This window comes from Phalacrocorax carbo, chromosome 14 (assembly GCF_963921805.1).
Source record: "Phalacrocorax carbo chromosome 14, bPhaCar2.1, whole genome shotgun sequence".
NCBI lineage: Eukaryota > Metazoa > Chordata > Aves > Suliformes > Phalacrocoracidae > Phalacrocorax > Phalacrocorax carbo.
Window position 1 is genome coordinate 8522983 of NC_087526.1, and position 17127 is coordinate 8540109.

The 17127-nt window shown below is 52.5% G+C and overlaps 2 protein-coding genes across 2 annotated transcripts; both read right to left on the reverse strand.

Moving 5' to 3' along the window:
* Positions 1-1159: 1159 nt before the first annotated feature.
* Positions 1160-4121, reverse strand: LIME1 (Lck interacting transmembrane adaptor 1). The gene is made up of 5 exons (XM_064465136.1): positions 3982-4121; positions 3364-3415; positions 3179-3266; positions 2615-3036; positions 1160-2249 (listed from the first exon to the last, which is right to left on the reverse strand). The coding sequence occupies exons 1-5, from the start codon at positions 4095-4097 to the stop codon at positions 1845-1847; spliced, it is 1083 nt and encodes a 360-aa protein (XP_064321206.1). The 5' UTR covers positions 4098-4121; the 3' UTR covers positions 1160-1844.
* Positions 4122-9946: 5825 nt separating this feature from the next.
* Positions 9947-17087, reverse strand: ZGPAT (zinc finger CCCH-type and G-patch domain containing). Its single transcript, XM_009506020.2, has 6 exons — positions 16052-17087; positions 15143-15276; positions 14211-14369; positions 13032-13163; positions 11818-12235; positions 9947-11354 (listed from the first exon to the last, which is right to left on the reverse strand). Exons 1-6 carry the CDS (start codon positions 16690-16692, stop codon positions 11216-11218), a joined length of 1623 nt encoding a protein of 540 aa, XP_009504315.2. The 5' UTR covers positions 16693-17087; the 3' UTR covers positions 9947-11215.
* Positions 17088-17127: the final 40 nt, after the last annotated feature.

The following is a 17127-nucleotide window of genomic DNA, read 5'->3' on the forward strand; positions in this document are numbered from 1 at the left end:
GGAGGGACCCAGCCCTAGAGAACTGTGGGGTGGGATGATGGAGAAAGGGAGCAGGGGAAGGATGTGGCCGGGGGCAGTGCGGGTGGAGCCCACACGCTGGTGCAGCGCGGCTGGCAGCAGGAAGAGCACAGCAGCATCGGCACCAGCCACCCCGTGCCGTTTTCTATCGGGGCCCTTATCTCGCAGGGGGATGGGAGCAGCTGCTGGGGCTGACTCCTCTATCTCGAGCGGCTGTGGTTTGGCATCAAGCGCAGGGCTGACAAAGCGGCACGAGCGCCTGAGCTGCCTTCCAGCTTTAACGTCTTCAGCCTGCAGTGGGTTTTGCTGAGTGCCTTGTTTTCGTTTTTTAATCTCTTCGCCTGCTTCGATGGAGGGACAAAGCTGCCAAAGGAAGGCACGTGGCTTCCTGCCTGCCTGTCGCACGGCACGGTGGCTCTGCTGCTGCAGGGCCCGGCCAGCCCCAGCGAGTATCAGGCCAGTGCGCCGCGAGGCCAGGTGGCCCCTGGAAGGCTGGCTGTAACGCGGCTGCTCTACACCCAGGGTGGTGGCAGTGGGACTGGGGCCACCATCAGCGCAACACCCACATCCCAGTGCTTTCACAGCTCACCACCCAGGCATACGGCCTGGGGGACACCAGGTGTCCCTTGAGACAGGGAAGCCAAACTCCCCATGGGGAGGAGAAGAGGAAAGCTTGAGCCCCGGGGTCCGAGGGCTCATGGTGCACATCCAGGTCTCCTGAGCATTTTGGCACCTATTGAGGCTGCAGCAGCTGCGGGAGCAACGTGGCGGTGAGCGGGAAGAAAGCATTGTGCAAATGCTTCCACGACTCTGACCCTGACCCTTGGCAAAGCCCCAGAGCAAGTCCCTGCTCTGGGATGTACAACTCATTTCAGCAGCTTTCCATGGCTGCCCACCCCCACCTCAGAGGTGCAAAACCACGCACATGGGCGGGGGCACCCACTCACAGTTACGGTACACCCAAAGCTGCTCTCCCAGAGCAGGCACCACCACACTGCTGCAGCTGCAGCAGCAGCACCAGCCACCAGAACCAGGGCTTTAGATCCAGTTTAAAAGTGTGTTCTCCTGAACAGGGTAAACCCCTCTCAGCCTTTTAATGGTATTTGCAAGATGGCTGTTCATGAAGGTGTCCTTGCACACGTCTGAAAGGTGGGAGCAGGTGTTGGGGGACAGGCAGCTATCCCAGACCAGAGCCCATGGCCCATGCTCCATCCTGCCTTGTACTGAGGCATGTGGCTGACCCCAGCCACGGCCAGAGCTGCTGTTCCAGTCCCCATAACCAGCCTTGGGGATGTTCAGTGATGGGAACAAAGCTCTTCTGGGCTTTCTGGGGGCTGGACAGGTGCCTGCTCTCCCCTAGGCAGAGGGAAGAGGACAGAGACCCTCACTCAAGACATAACCCCACTGAGAAGGGACCTGATCCTGCAGCCCAGGCCTACAGGGCTCGCCCACAGCCCTGCCACCACCCAGTCCAAAACATGACCGGTCCCAACCCAGTTCCCATCTTGGTGGCAGCACCAGCCCTGGCCCACTGGGCTCCCACATGGCACCCAGCACCCGGCTCAGGCCAGACATCACCCTGCAGACTCCCTGATCATCCCAAAGTCAGGATGAGCCCCCAGGACAGGACTTACAGAAAAGTAACATAAAATATATAAAGAAAGCACTTGCAGGGATGTAGCCACACCGGCGGGCACTGGGCTCGTGTGCGCCTGTCCCCGGGAGGCTCAACCCATGGAAAGCCACTCCCAGAGGAATCCCCACCCTGACGGCATCTGTTCAGGATGGGACCACCCTGCAGCAAGGACCCCGCTCCCGGGGGGATGCTATAGGTTGGTGATGTACACCTCCAGCCCATTCGCTGCCGTCCTAGCAGAGGCTCGACGGGGCTCCCCCGCCCAAATGTCACTGACACTTTCGTACAGGTTCTCAGGGGCACAAGGCTTCCCCAGTTTGTCCCGTTTCGCCGCCTTCTTCCAGTTAACGTTCACGGCCTCATAGTCTGGGTCGGGGCCGTGGCCCTGAGCAGTCCAGGCTCTGTCGCTGATGGACTCGTAGCAGGGGTCAGGGGGACCTTGGCCTGCTGGGGACCAGCACCCGGCTGAGGCACCCTCCTCCTGGCAGGGGAGCGACCGCCCAGCACCCGCCTCCCTCGCTGCCCTTGGGGATGATGCAGGGACCTGGGTTTTCTTCTTGGTGGTTTTGCACACCGTCGAGTACATCTCTTCCAGCTGCAAAGGGAAGGTGGGGGTTCAGGGGCAATCCCTGCCCACTGCAGGGCATCCCCACACCCACGGCCCCCCCAGGCTTCCCACAGTCCCCAGCTGGATTCCAGCAGTGGATTACCCGATGGGGATCCCACTTATTCTGCCATGACTCAGGAGCCTTTTGCAGGACACTGAGACCAGCACTGTGGGCATCACCGGCCCTCGGGGTCTCAGCTTCATCCTGCCCCCCACTAAAAGCTCCACTGGGAAAGCAGTAGCCTCATTTACACCCTGCTCCGAACACAGGGAGGCAGGGTGTTACGTGGCTCCATCCAGCAAGCCCAGCACCAGCCCCACGCCCCATCCCTGCCACCCGCCCAGAGCCATACCTTCACCTGGGAGGCATCACTGTCCCAGCACCGTGGGGCTGCGTGAGGCCCTGCCACGGCCCCCTCCTGCACCTCCGTGGGCACCATCTTCTTCACCTTGCGGACACAGGCATAATCGGCTGACCCATGCCCAGCGCGGGGTGGGGACAGCTGGGTGCTGGTGGGTGCAGGGGACACCGGTGCATCCTCCCCCCCCATCGCCAGGCACTCATAGACAGTGTCTGGCACTGGCTTCCGCAGCGGGGTGAAGAGCAGGTTGGAGTAGGTCTGATCGGGGGCCGGGGAGACAGCTCGGGGCTCAGGGACAGGGATCTGGGGCAGCTCACGGTGCAGGAGGACGCTGATGCTGGAGCTGTGCAGGGAGTTGGCATCGGTGGGGGGGAACACGGTGCAGGGGAAATCCAGGCTGGCTGGCCGCTGAGCTGCAGGGAGAGGAGAGGAGATGGGACGACGCCGGGGATACAGCAACCCCTGTGCCAGCACCACGGGGGCACCATGGCATGTGTGTGCATGCCGCGATGCGCTCGCTGGGCGGTGTGGGGACTGTGGGCACCCGCCACTCACTGTCATCCCTGGCCTTCACCCGGTATAGCTCATGCAGCTTCGTGTCAGACTTGCTGAGCGACCGCAGCTGTGTCTGTCTGAGCAGGGACTGCAATGGGGGAAATGCATGTCAGGCTCGTGGCTGGGAGCTACGGTGCCCAGAGCTCCCCCGGGGCTGATCCTGCCCCTGCTCAGCATATGCCTACCTCGTCAACCAGCTTCACCCCATCCGGAGGGACCTTCTTCTTCCTGCCCTTGCTGCAGGGAGAAGCGGGGCTGAATCTGAGGTGGGTGGCCAAGCTGGGGGCAAGGAGTGGGTGCCCCAGCACCCCAACTTGGCCGCGATGGGCATCGCTGTGTGCCCCTCACCAGGGCAGCAGCACCCCCCAAACCCACAACCCTGCTCCTTCTCCAGCCCCGCAGCAGGGTCTGTGCTGGTTGGGGGCTCAAGTACATCCCGCGCCCTGCTAAGCAATGCCAGACATCCCCAGCATCACCCAGCATCACCCATCCTGCCCATCCTGCTCACAGATCTCTCCAGGCAGCTCCTGCAAGGCCATGTCCCCCATCCCCAGCTGGTACCAGCTCCTTTGGGCACAAGGGTGTGGCAGAGGGCAGTGAGGCAGAGGGGAGCAGGATCAGGCCAGGCAGAATTGTACTGGGGCTGCAGCTGGGAGTTTGAGGTGAACAGAGCAGCAGATGCCAGCAGTCCCAGCTCAGGACAGGCACATGCGGGGTTTCCACATGCAGCCACTGTGTGCCACCAAGGGGCCCCCAGCCCCAGCACCAGGAGGGAAAGCAGAGGGGCTGTGGGCAGTGCGTACCGTCTGCAGGCAGCACACAGGGTGCCCAGGTAGACCAGGATGCCGAGAAGGGCCAGGGCAGTGCTGGCTGGCAGGAGTGGGGTCTGTGCCAGCCCCTCGCCACTGGCTGCAGCCATGGGGGAGCTGCTTCCAACACCACTGCGGAGCTGAGCTCTGGGGAGAGAAAACACAAGTCAGGGTGCATCTGAGTGTTGCTGGGCTCACCACAGCATGAGGTGGTGCTCCACGGCCTACAGGGCTTGCCAGGGCCCCTGCAGCACCGCCCTTGGGCAGGAGGTCTCTCCAGATGCTCTGGAGGGGGATGTGCACTGGGAGCCCTGTTTTCTGACCAGCCACTGCCCTCTCCAGGGTCACTGTGATGCCTCCACTGCTCTGCCCACCCTGGTGCAGACACCCTGCAGCAGGTGCTCTGCCACCCCCTGGAAAAATTTCAGATTTTTGTTCCTTTTTAAGAAAAACAAACAAACAAACAAACAAAAAACCCCAAAACCCAACAGGATCCAAGCTCCCAAGATGCCACCAAGACATTGAAAAGAAGATGCCCGGGGCCCTGAAAACCCTCTGGAGACATCCTGGAAAGTGCCAGTGTGCTTTCTGGGGACACTGGGACACCGCCCTGGGCTGTGGGACGGGAGCAGCGCTGCTCCCCAGCACAGGCCCTGGGGTGGCAGAGACGGGATGGGCAAACAGATGACTCAGCTTCCCGGAAACAGGGCAAGCTTCAGCCTTGCAGCCACCTCTCCCTCCTCACACACCAGGCTTGGCGGCCGCACCGGGACACCCTCATTCTGCAGCAGGTCTCACCCTCTCCCCCTCTGAACCCCACAGGTTTTGGCCCTGTCCATCCATGCCATGGGACCTGCGGAGTCACCAGGAAGAAAATCCCAGGTGGGAGTGACCATGCTGCCAGCATCACCAGTGTCACCCTGTCTGCAGCACAGTGCATGGCGAGCTCCCAGGGGCTCAGCCCAGCCCAGCCCTGCAAACCCCACTGTGATATTTCTGCTGTCACAGAAACCTGGGTCGCTCCCTGCAGCATCCCAGCATGATCCACACTTGGGCCAGGAGGTGTGGGATCTCAGCCAAGCACCAGCCCAGCCAGGCCAGCTCTTTGCCACCCACAACGCGGCGTACACAGACCCCGCGCCACCTTTGGCACCATAACCCTGGTTCTGCAGCTTCTCTGTGCTGTGACACGAGAGCAAAAAATGCCCAACCTTTCAACCACTTTCCTCTGCCTAAAGAAAATGCCATGCCTTGCCCAAAGCGCGCCTTCTTCCCTGTGCCTTAGTCAAGGAAAATGGTCCTCCCCTGCAAACCACATCATCAGCAAGGCCAGAGCAAGCTGCACAGAGACATGAAGGTGCCAAGGAGCCCGACACAAAGAGCAGATGCTCCCTAGCCCGTCAGGATCCTGCACCTTTTCCAGGGGGGGTCTTGGTGACACCCCATCCCATCGTTCCTGTCCCCACTCAGCCATCAGTGTGCTGCAAAGCCCAAAGCAAAAGCTGACACCACTTCACCTGCCCCAGTGTCAAGACAGCGGCTGCTGCTCCCAGCTCGGTGCAAGCCCAGCTCTGTGCACACCCCGCTCCATGCACACTCCGCTCCCCAGAAAGGCTGGCCGACTACTAGAGATCTGCATGCCGGCATCCAAAGAGAGATAGAGGCAGTTTCCCAGCACTGGAGTAAAGCATGGCTCGAAGAAGCCACAGTAACTGATCCAGATGGGGCCGGCAGCAGAGCCCCTAGGTGGGACGCGGCTGGCATAGCCGAGCAGGACGGCTTCCACTAGCACAATTGGGGATACAGAAAGCCCATGGCCATGGGCACCTGCACACCTCTTACTTACCCTCTTACATATCTTAATCCAGATGACAAAGATCAGACGAGCTCTGGTGAGAAGCCACCCTGCCTCATGTCAATCTTGGATGCTACGGCAGCCCCAGCCCAAGGGCGAGCAGGGAGGTGTGAGCCCGTCGAGGGACCAGTGTCACTCCCCTCTCCCCTGCACCCCGTGCCACATGGCAGTGCCTTTGCCGCATCTGTACCCCAGTAACCAGCAAGTCTCTGCCCACTTAAGCAGCACCCTTTTATCTGAGAACTTCCCACGCCTTTGGAAGCTTCTCTGACTGAAGCCTTAACCCCTGGAGAGCAATTATTTCAACGGGGAAACTGAGACAGTGAGGTTTTAGGGACTAACCGGGCTGGACAGACTGGCTTAGATCAGAGCTGGGAAGGGAAGGCTGTTCCCTCTCCAATGACATTTTAATTAGACAACACTGCTTTTCTGTCTGAGCATACATTAGTTACATGGATTACCTGCAACATGGGCAGTCACTTTAGACAGTCCTCGCTGAACTTGTTTAGCTCATTAGAGCGACAGGATCGCAGGCTGCAGAAGCGACCGCTTTCAGGGCAGAACTCAGCAGACTCTGAGGTTTAGCAGACAAAATTATAAAGAGGTACGATGGCTGGGAGCTGCTGCTATGCTGGAATCAAAGTGCGAGCTTGTAGCACGCTGAGGCAGGCACACAGGGGCAGCTTATCCCACAGCAGGTGGATTTTCCATCCCTGATTTTTTAAGATTGAAGAAAGAAGGGAGAGGCTTCCTAAGTTGAAATCAATGCAGAGAAATTCTTCTGACCTACTTTCTGTTGTGCAGGAGGTCGGTGGCTGCTCCTGGATTTCTGACCGACAGAAATGCCCAACGCATGCTCTTTCAGGCTCAGCAGTCACTGGGAGAAGCCACGCTTCTTGGGATGACACGTTGGTTCTCCCACAATTACCAATTTGAGAGGAAAACCCAGCGCCTGACTGAAGTCACTCAGGTAGGAGCGAGTAGGTTTGCAAGGCAAAGTCTCAAACAGACCCGAAATGTACACCTGAATTTCCTGCCAATAAAGTTATTGATCTCCCAGTCCCGGGGCTATTTTCCGGGGCAGGAGACTCAGCAGACAGCATTTCGTAACGCACTGTCTCCACAAGCCAAGATGGCTTTGAAGATGAGAGCAGTCACAGCCATTGCGTACGTGCAACACACACCCACAGCCCACTGAAGGGGAATAACTCCCTTTCGTGGTACCTGAGCGCAGGCACAATAAATGCAGTTGGTTTGTTACCCCAGGACATGGGAGTTTTTTGAGATTCCCACAAAAGACGCAAGTTTCTCAGCTGGGCTTCAAAAAACCAAGATTGTATTTAGTGTAAAATTAAGTGCTGCTGCTGCTGCTGATTTTGCCTGGCCTCTGATTCACCTACCCAGATAAAACCACACACAGTGTTCAGTGCAGGGTGACGAGAAGAAAGCCCATGAAAATACTAAAAGCATATTTGCAAGAAACCAGGACAAACATTACAAGCTGATTTCCATCAGTGGCTGTGAACACGGCTGCAGCAGACACAGCTCAGGTACCTTGGGGAGTTGTACTGAAAAAAGTCTCAGGAAGCAGAAGTAGATCTTTTTTTCTCTTCAATTATTAAAAGGAAAGCCCCGTAACAGTTAGTCAACAACACTGAATCTGCCCTAGACCATGGGATGCAATTAGAAAATTTTAAGACTATTGTTTCAAACACGGAGCAGGCACGGGATTTCACCCACTCCAGTCGCATTCCCACAGCGGGAGGGAGAGATCTCATCGTAAAACTCCTCCGGAGGTGTTTCATCTAGAAAGGGCCAACTGTATTTCTACACGCCAGACCCAAATGTCACAAAACTTGGATGCACGCTGCTAATTACAGTCCTGATCGCTACTCATGTGCTGGAGTGGCTTTTGTGACAATGTAATTTTAAAGCCTTAAGGTAAGTGACCTGCTTGTTCACACCATGTGGCTTTGGTCGAGGCTGACATCATTTCAGCATCTTTCTTTCTTCCTGCCCTTCTGTGACTGCTGGAAACACACACTTGGGCAGAGAAGTGCACTTCTAAGCAGAAGCCGAGAACCAGCTAGACAGATTTTCTGTGGAGCTGAGCCACAGCAGGACAGCAGCTCTGGGAAGACCTCGGTGCTGCAGTTATGGGAAGACAGAATCCAAAATACAGGATGGGTGTATTAAGGAGATGCATGTTTTCTCAAGAATCATGTGCCTACCACAGTGATTTTCTTCCCACAAATTCAATAGTTTTACATCATTTCAGCATTTCAATGACCATGCTCCCTCAAGCCTCCTCACCTGCAGCCAGGAGCTCAGCAGTTCCCGAAGAGCTGTTTCACATGCAAGCAAAAAATCTAGTCCCCCTCCCCACAAGATAACTGCAAATTTTTCTGTTGAAAAAAGCAATGCCCCACACCTGTGAACTCAACAATTCATTCACCACAAAACCAATGGGTTCCCACTCAACCCCTAGATTCCAGCTGTGGGAGCCCAGCAGCATAGCCAAGTTCAAACACCTTTTATTTCTTGTAAGCCCAGATGCTTCCAGAGCACAAAGCATTAAGTGGCACAAAGCTTGCAGCCCTCCTCGCAGCCACCTCGAAGTTTAACCCAGCCAATGCTTCCCCAGTGCAGTGTAGGAATCCTGCCTGTCCAGTCTCGCTAGCTGCAACAGCATCTCCGACAATGCTGCAATTTCTACATGGATCAAGTTGTTTTTTTTTTTTAAGTATTTTTCAAACTCTGGTTTAGTTGCAGATACCCAAGTTTGCCAGGCAAGAAAGCAAACACCACTTACTTCGCAGAAACTCAAAAGCCAGTGAGCGGGAAGAGCAGGAATCCAGTCATGCTCTCTTCCTTGCCAGCCAACCTGGAGACTTGTTTCTTTTATCCCAGAGAGTTATTCCTAATTAGGGGTTCCCGAACATTTCAGACATCTTGATCTGAGCTCTACCACTCTTCAGCTCCTTCTAGAGCAGCTCTGAGCAGATACCATGCAGCACATACCACAGCTCGCTTCCTGGCCTGCAGAGGTGGTTGCTTCACCCAATGGTAGGCTGGGTTTCTCCCCGCCTTGGCTGCGAGCACCGCTGCAGACGGGCTCTGCAGGCACCCAAGAGCACCCTCTGCCACGCTCTGCTTCCCACCGAGCTGGTTTTAGTGCCAGCTCTCTACCTGCAGGTGAATATAAGGAAAGAATGGGTTGCCACACGTATCATTACCATGCAAATGAACACCTTACAAGGACAGAGGGGGGGAAAAATAAAAGCCAACTTTATTCACCAGGAACATGAACTGTCTGGGGTGGGGGTGGGGGGCAGCAGCCATTCAAATAGGAGTAAGTACTTAAGTAAATCAGTACTTATTAACAAGTAAGGCTGTGGAAATCCCAAGGAAGAGTCAAAATATGACTTAGCCCAGACATAGGGCTAATACACCCAATTCTTAAAGAGAAGATGATGTCCAATAGTGTCAGAGCACAAAACCCAAGAAATTTCTCTGACTCGCTCAGCTCACAACTCACGGGACGCTTCAGCAAGCGCCCATGCTAAGCGGGGCACATTAATCCTTGTCACCACTCAACACTTGAGTGTGGGAAACAAACAGTCATTTGTGAGGGAAGGGCACTGAGCAGCCATTGTTAAACCCTTGAGTTAAGCCCAGTGCATGGAGAACAAATTCCGAACAATGAAGATAGTACAGCCAATTTAGTTAGAAAAAGATAGATGCTGAAGTGCTCAAGGCAGCCCACGCTGCCTTCTGCATCTACATGGTGCTCCTCGTAGCAGGATCCAAGCGCTTTCCAAGAGGAGAGTCACTCTAACAGGTTTCCTGAAGATTTTCATCTTGTTTACTTTTGCTGTTGCTCTGTGTTTTCTGAGGTGTGTCTGCAGCAATGCTAAATCCCACATGACATGAACAGCTCTGATCGTATCTCCTTCAGCCTTCGATTTTCTGGTTAGTTCGGCAGCCTGACCCTACAAGTAGGTGCAACCCTGCCCAGGCTGACAGCTCTATAAGTTTCTTAGGAACGGATAAAAAAGGTGGTACTAAAGGAGCAAAACGTTTCATTAGAAAAATGACTCAGAATAAAAGGAAATAAATTTCTTTAATTAAGAAAAAAAAAGTGTCCGTAAGATACTGGCATGAAATTGCGAACAAATTTTTGTTTTTAAAAGCAATTACAATGCACAAGTCCCACCAGAAACAGGGTCCGATGAAACCACCATCTCCTCTGGGGCAAGGGCTGGCTGCCACCAACGCAGAATATAACCTGGGGGAGAAAACATCCTTCCTGCCCAAAGACTTTTCATGCCATAGGGAAGGGCACTTCGCTTGCTGGGCCCACTTCCAGCATGGCCCAGAGCTCTCCCACAGGCAGAGCTGCATGCTGGGCACATACAGACCTCCCAGTCTTTGTGCTCATGGGGCCCCAGCCTGACCTGTGTCTGGGTCCTGAGGTTGTTTAATAAAAGGAACCTGTGTTCAGAGAGCCACCTAGGACAGAAAAACTTGAGCAATGATGGCAAAAATCACAAAGCTCCCTGTGGAGTTGTTCCTAGCTGGTTTGAGAATCCGTTACTCTGCTGTCTTATTCCCCCAGCTTTGGCACTCTACGTGTGGAGCCAAGCAGCTTTCCATGCCAAGTCAATGAGTTAGGCGATAGCATGTCCTAGGGATACTCTTACAGTCAAACTGATGAAATCTGATGCTTGAGGCCACTAGTACCCAAGCTGCCAGTTCTCTCTCTATTCATTACACTAGGGCTATAAGGAACTGCTCCCAAAAAAACTGAGTTCTCAGATAAATCCCATAGCAAAAAACCAGAAGGCAGAGAGCAGCTGCAGCATTTGCCTTTGTTGTTTTCACCTAGCACAAGCCTCTTCTGCTTTGCCGGAATGTGCTCGGAACCCTGCCTTGACTTGCGTTTGTCAGTTGGCTGCGAACCCAAGCCACAGTTGATGGCAGGATGTGGGGCTTTCAAAGCCCCTCCTCAGCTGGTTCGTAGCCAGCACTGTTATCACCCGAGTAGCTACAGACTCTGGATGGAGGTGCTACTGCAGTGATAACAGAGGAAAGAAGTGTGCAAGAGAGCAGAGAATTGTATTTCTTGTAGCTAGTCCTTATACAAGGCTCAGGCTTACTGAATGCTTTCAGGGCTAGACAGATGGGTGCTCCTCCCTCTCCCAGCAGAGCTCAGAAGCATCTAGTTTTAGAAATTGCTGCTTTTCAGCCCAGTTTTCAGGCTGGGCACCCTGAAAACTACCCAGAGGAGCAGGATGGCTTGCCCAGGCTCTGAGGCCACAAGCACCGGGGCTGGCTAGGACAATCACTGCAGTCAAATGCCTTCCTCAGAGACTAGAACTCAGTCATCTTCTTATGTGTGTCTGCTTTCTTCTGCTCCCGCTGCAGGCTGGCTTCCTGGGCCTGCAGCTGCCCCAGCTGTTTGTGCGCATTAGCCAGCTTCTCCTCCAGCTGAGCTGTAGCAATGCTGTGCCTGAAAGCAAAAAGCAGTACCGCAATGTCATCCTGCACGGTAAGATCAAAGGCTTGTCATCATCCCAGGAGGGTTTGCCCTTTCCTGCAGAATTACCGCAAGTGACCTGCTGAAAGCCAGGAAGAACCTGACGCTTAGCACAATCTGGGCTAGAAAATGTCCTCCTGTGATGCTCACAGCAATGCTGCAGAGGTGGGCATGAGAAGGAAAGGACTCCAGTACCTTTCCTCAGAGAGCTCCTCTCTTTACCACAGCCTGAATTCCAGCCAAAGGACCCCAGACACATCTGCCAGTATCCAAGCTGGCCTGAAGCACACTCTAAAGTCTCTCCCCTTCACTTCCCCTTAGGTCTCATCCAGACGTTTCACTTGTCCTTCCTATACCTCATTTCAAGCCCACCCCTTCCCAGAAGCACCAAGAATTCTTGGCTCATCCTGCGGTCCCAAAACCAATGTTTTCCTACCTTCCAATGTTGCGTGCCAGGGCCTGCTGGATTCCCTTGATATCTTTCTGCGTTTGTTCAATCTTCTCCATTGTCTGGAAAAGGCGGACACTCAGGGCTTTCTTGGTGCTCTTGCTAGCATGGTAGATCTCTTTGCTGTTCCTCTCTGGCAGTGCCATCCCTCCAGCCTTCTCCCCAGTGCTCTTCCCTCGCAGTTTCTCATTCAAAAAGTCAAACACATTGCGGGAAGGCTTACGGCTGCCCGCCGGGGATTGCCCAGCGCTGTTTCCCTTTGCTCGGCATTTCCTTGATTTGCCTGGGTCCAGCTTCCCCTGTTTCTTCTTCTGAAGCACCTCAGCACACTGATCGAGGGACTTCCCTCGAGGAAGCACCACAGCCTGCACCGGCTCCACTCGGCCCTCAGAATTCTTCCCTAATCCTGAGGAGAGACACCACGCGATTACTGCAAGCGAGGGCATCCCCTTGAGTCACCTCCCACCACAAGTTCATGCTGACAGTAACTAGCTTAGGACAAGCAAACAGGCTTTCGAGGTACAAAAAGCGATGACAAGTCAAGGGGAGCAGCAAAGGCCACAGCATGGTAGATGCAGATGCTATGACAGGAGCCTTCTACAGCAGAAGATATGTGGTAAAAAGCCTGAGGCCATCTGTCAGGCCAGTTCTGTGAAACTAGGTTCAGCCTCACATTCTCAGTTTCTCAAGCCAGGTTCTTCTTAAAACTGGTTTGGTTCCTCTGGGAGAACTACAGATAAATGCAAGTAGCAGACTGCCCTCCTAAAGCCCCCAAGGCTCATTACAATTTGTGTAGTGAGAAGCTAGTTCAGCAGGCTTTGAAGTCTGCGTCTAGAGCCATCATCAGAAGCTTCACAGATCAGTTCCCTTCTACCTAAAGCCTTTGAACATCTCGTACAAGAGTTCTCACGGCTTTAATCATGAACTTGACCATGGTTCCAAAGGCCTCCAATTTTTGCCATTACCATACAGAGGCCGGAGCACTTCGATCACATCGCTATTCCTTCTTTCCTTCTAACGCTTCCACACAGATGTGATTCACCACATAGCTTGAGCCTTATTTAACAGGCCCTTCAGCATAGAAAAGTTTTAGCTTCATCCAAAAAATCTTGTTTTTCTAAATTATCTTTAGGATCCATCAGGAGACTGAGATGATGAGGCAGTCAGGCTCTCTCAGCACCAGGACTGCCTTCTCCCCTTACCTTTTCCAAACTCGTACCCCATCTGAACAAGCAGTTTGGAGCCAATACCCCGAGTATGGGCTTCCCAGCCGCCAAAAGAGGAACTGCACGCAGGAGTCCATTCCCCATTCTCTGGAAGTCCCGAATCTATCACTGGAACGGAAGAGATGAATCAGTGAAACACAGGAACAAAGCTGCCACACAAAGCCTCCATCTGAAGTACCCACACAGCATGAACCCCCCCCACAACACAGTAAAATATACTTCCCTCACCCTAGAATCATTCAGCAGCTTCTTCAGCCTTACTTGTTCTCTATTGAGCTATCACCTCTCACAATCACTGCATAGCAAGTTACTTAAATGAAAGCTCTCACTTGATTTCATGTACACACCATCTCATAGTTCCAGGCAGAATCATATCCAGAACCATCCAGAAGTTTTTATGCTTCCTTTCCTGGTCATACAGACCAACATACACCATCAGAGTAAAATTTGGCACTGTGGCACGTAGTATTTATCAGCTGCCTCCAGCTCATGTCTCTCGTGTGAGGCTCCTCTAGGCCACTATACTTATTTTGTGTTATTAGGATCCAATAATCTCTATTAGGCTAAATTAAAGAGCTCTAGGACACAGCTTTGTCCCCGTGGCGTAACTGTGGCACTAGCACAGGGACAGTGCTGTCGGTGTAATCTCAGAGAAGTCACTTGAGCTCTCTCTGTGTCAGCTTTCCTGAAATGAGGAAGGACATGGCTGATCCTGCAACCTCATCGAGGCACTGGAAGGACCAAACGCCCACAGTTCCTGGGGTCTCAGACTCTGGTATCATGAGGCTACATGTGGCTCCCAGAGATGAGGAAGTCTCCTGATTCACTTATTAGCTCAACTCAGCCAGCCACATAAGAGAGACTCAGAGCTTGGAACTTGGCTCTGAAATACCACACCCTCTACTTTCCCATGTTGGGAGTTCCCATGGAAACCTCCAACCTTCATTAGCCCAGTAATTTGCATAAACCAAAGATTTTCGTTTGTAATTGTAACATAATAGCTAATTACCATTCTCTGTCTTTCAGCAACATATAGAGGGATTAGCTACTCTTTCATCAGAGGTGAGACACTTACAATGAAAGCTCCAGGAGAGTAACTCAGCAGGTCACCTAAATCACATGTCACTTTTGCTCAGACCCTCCCCACTCTCTTACCTTTAGCGTAACCAGAATCATCAACGCTGTCCTCATCAGACTCAGCAGATGAGGCACCATCTTCACTTCGCAGTGGGGGGATGACACTATCTGCTTCCACAACGGCTTCCTTGAGCAGCAGGGAATCAAACTTCACAGTATAGTAACCACTGTCGATATCTACAGAAGGAAAAGCAAGGAACAAGAGTTCAAGTCAGTTGACAACATGCAACTGGCAGAGGGCTTTCTAAAACAAGAGCTAGCTCCAGCAGAACAACATGGGAGAGGGGTAAGGTCCATGGAACGTGTGTTTTAAGAAAACCTGTTTTTTCTTTGTGCTTTGGATTTCTGTCTGGAAGGAAGAACCACCCACTGCAATGAAAAGCTATTTCCACAAGGCCTGTGTTGATACTTCAAGGTTTTTTTCTAAAAACGAAGAAAGATGGTCTGCTGAGAGATGGAATTAAAGAGAAGTTACACTTGCTCCCCTCTGACCTAATAATAGTCAAAGAAAGATGGAAAAAAGAAAAACCCTCACCCTTCCCAGGACACAGAGAAGCCAGGACCAGCAGCTGATGGGCAGGGCCAGCTCCCCTGGCTTTTTTTAAATGAGAGCAGATTATTGGAATTCTAACCTAATATGCACACAAATTCCTGCAATATACCTTCTTCCTTTTCGGTACAGTTAACGACCACACAGTGATTTCTTTTCCACGTTCCTGCTCTAATGTCTCCTTTTTGTCTAACACACTTTTGTTTCCTAGCCTATTCCCTTCCCAGGCCTGACAAAATTCAGAACATTTTCTCAGCCATGTCAAGCTTTTCAGCTTAGGGATGCAGCTACATAGTTAATGTTTTTCTATCATTCTATCAAGTTTTATATTCACTTAAGCAAGCATCAGCCTTCACCTTCCACACAGAACCCTGGCAAAGCACACTCACACAAGACTCACCGGTTATTTTTGCAGTGTACCATATTCCATCGCTGTATTTTGCCAGGCAAGCTGAGCCCACCTCCAGCCCACTCAGATTGGGCTCCTGAAAGGGCTGAAGCTCTTCCACAGAGACCACCTGACCATGCGAAAACCTGCCAGGGAAGGCAGAAGAGGAATTATCTCTTCCTCATTTGAAGAGGCTTTAAATGAAAATTCCTTCTCTCCTTGAAGGCAAATGAGTTGTCAGCTGTGATGAATCTTCACCAGTAATTACATAGGTTTCATCATGCATTATTTCAGTTAAACAAGTTATTCATTTTTCATCTTAAATGTGTTACTTAGGCCATGTAATAAAGAACAGATCCTATGCGAGAGAATTAAGCTTTCCTTTCTAGTGACATATCCAGTAAAAAAAGTTCACAGATCCTTTGAGATAAACAGGATCACAGACACGTGCATTGCTAGACCAACCTCCTGCTCGAAGCACAACCAACCTCAAAGACTGATCAGGGAGGGTGCTTAAGGCCTTATCTAGGTAAGTTCGGAAGACCTCCAGAGATGGAGACCCTACAACCCCTACATGCAACTGGAATGTACGCACTATATATGCACTATTGACAGAGAAGCTTTCATGTTTTATTTTAAAATACTTAATCAGTTATTAATTTAGCCACTTGATTATGTAAAACCTCTGCAACCTCCCCCATGGGCAACTTTCCATTTCATCTCTGTGTTAGCTAAAGAAAACAGCCCAACTGATGCCACTGTTTGCCATGACACATTTTAAAAACATAAACAAAAAGGCAACATTTCATTGGGTATAAAAGCCAAACACGGTACTTTCAGAGGAGGTTTATCCTTTTGAATGACAAGACCTTTGGCTACAGGAAGGACACACGCCCCCTCCCACCCCTTTTTCTCTTTTACCGACAGTTCTCTTTAAATCTGCATTTGTCATCCAAGAAGAACGGACACGGCTTCAGAGACTTGTGAGTTGGATAGAGGTACAGCACTCTGACACCCGCACTGCCATCTTCTAAGTCCTCTGTCCCCACAATCATGGCATTATGATACTCCAGGGTCCCCCAAGAACTGTAGTAGGGGGCTTTAACCTTCATCCCGCTCAACTCCTCCTCCTCTCTGTCAGACTCCTCCTCCTCTTCACTGAACTTTGATTCATTTTTGTCATTAGTTTCTTCATCTCTCTTTGATGACATCTCATTGTTATTAGCCGAAGGCTTCTCATCAGTTCCAAGCTCAGCAATGGCTTCCTTAAAAGCAGCATACTCCTCATCTTGGGCAGAAGTGTCTGGGTTGGCATCCTGCTCCCCAAGACCTGCTGGGGAGGAGGAGGAGGAAGCATTTGTATCTAAAGTAGCCAGAAGTTTGCTCTTTTTAACAGACACTAGACTAGATTCAGTCAGTTCTATCAGCTGCTTTAAATCTTCCTGCAACTGAATCAAGTCCGACTGCTGCGATGGGTCCAGGCCTGCCCCTATAGCCAGTTCCACTTGCTGCAGCTGGGCATTGTAGGTCTGAATTGCTGTTTCCAGGCTCTCTTCATCCATTATCAGCAAAATAAAGGCGTGTTTAACTGTGTCCTTGCCGGGAACTCAGAACATATTCAGACAGTTTGCTTAAGATGAGCAGCTTTTTGGATAAGGAGCTTTTGCCCGCAGAAGCTACCATCTACCCCCCCGTCCCTCTTCTTCCCTCGGAAGAAACCGATCGATGCTCCCGCAGCGAACGAGCGCCAAAAGGCGATGAGAGAGTCCGAGGGGAGGCCGGGCCCTGCCCTCCCCAGCCACGGCACCCACTAGGGCCCACGCACGGCACCGCTCCCCCGCTACAGCCTGGGCTCTTGCAGCGCGACCCGCCGCCACGGGGCCGGCAACGAACACCTAACCCGACCCCGCCTCGGCCGCCCCGCTCACCCCTCAGCTCCCCCTTCCCCTACTCTGCCGCCGCCATGACACCCCGCCAACTTCCGGCCCAAGCACGTC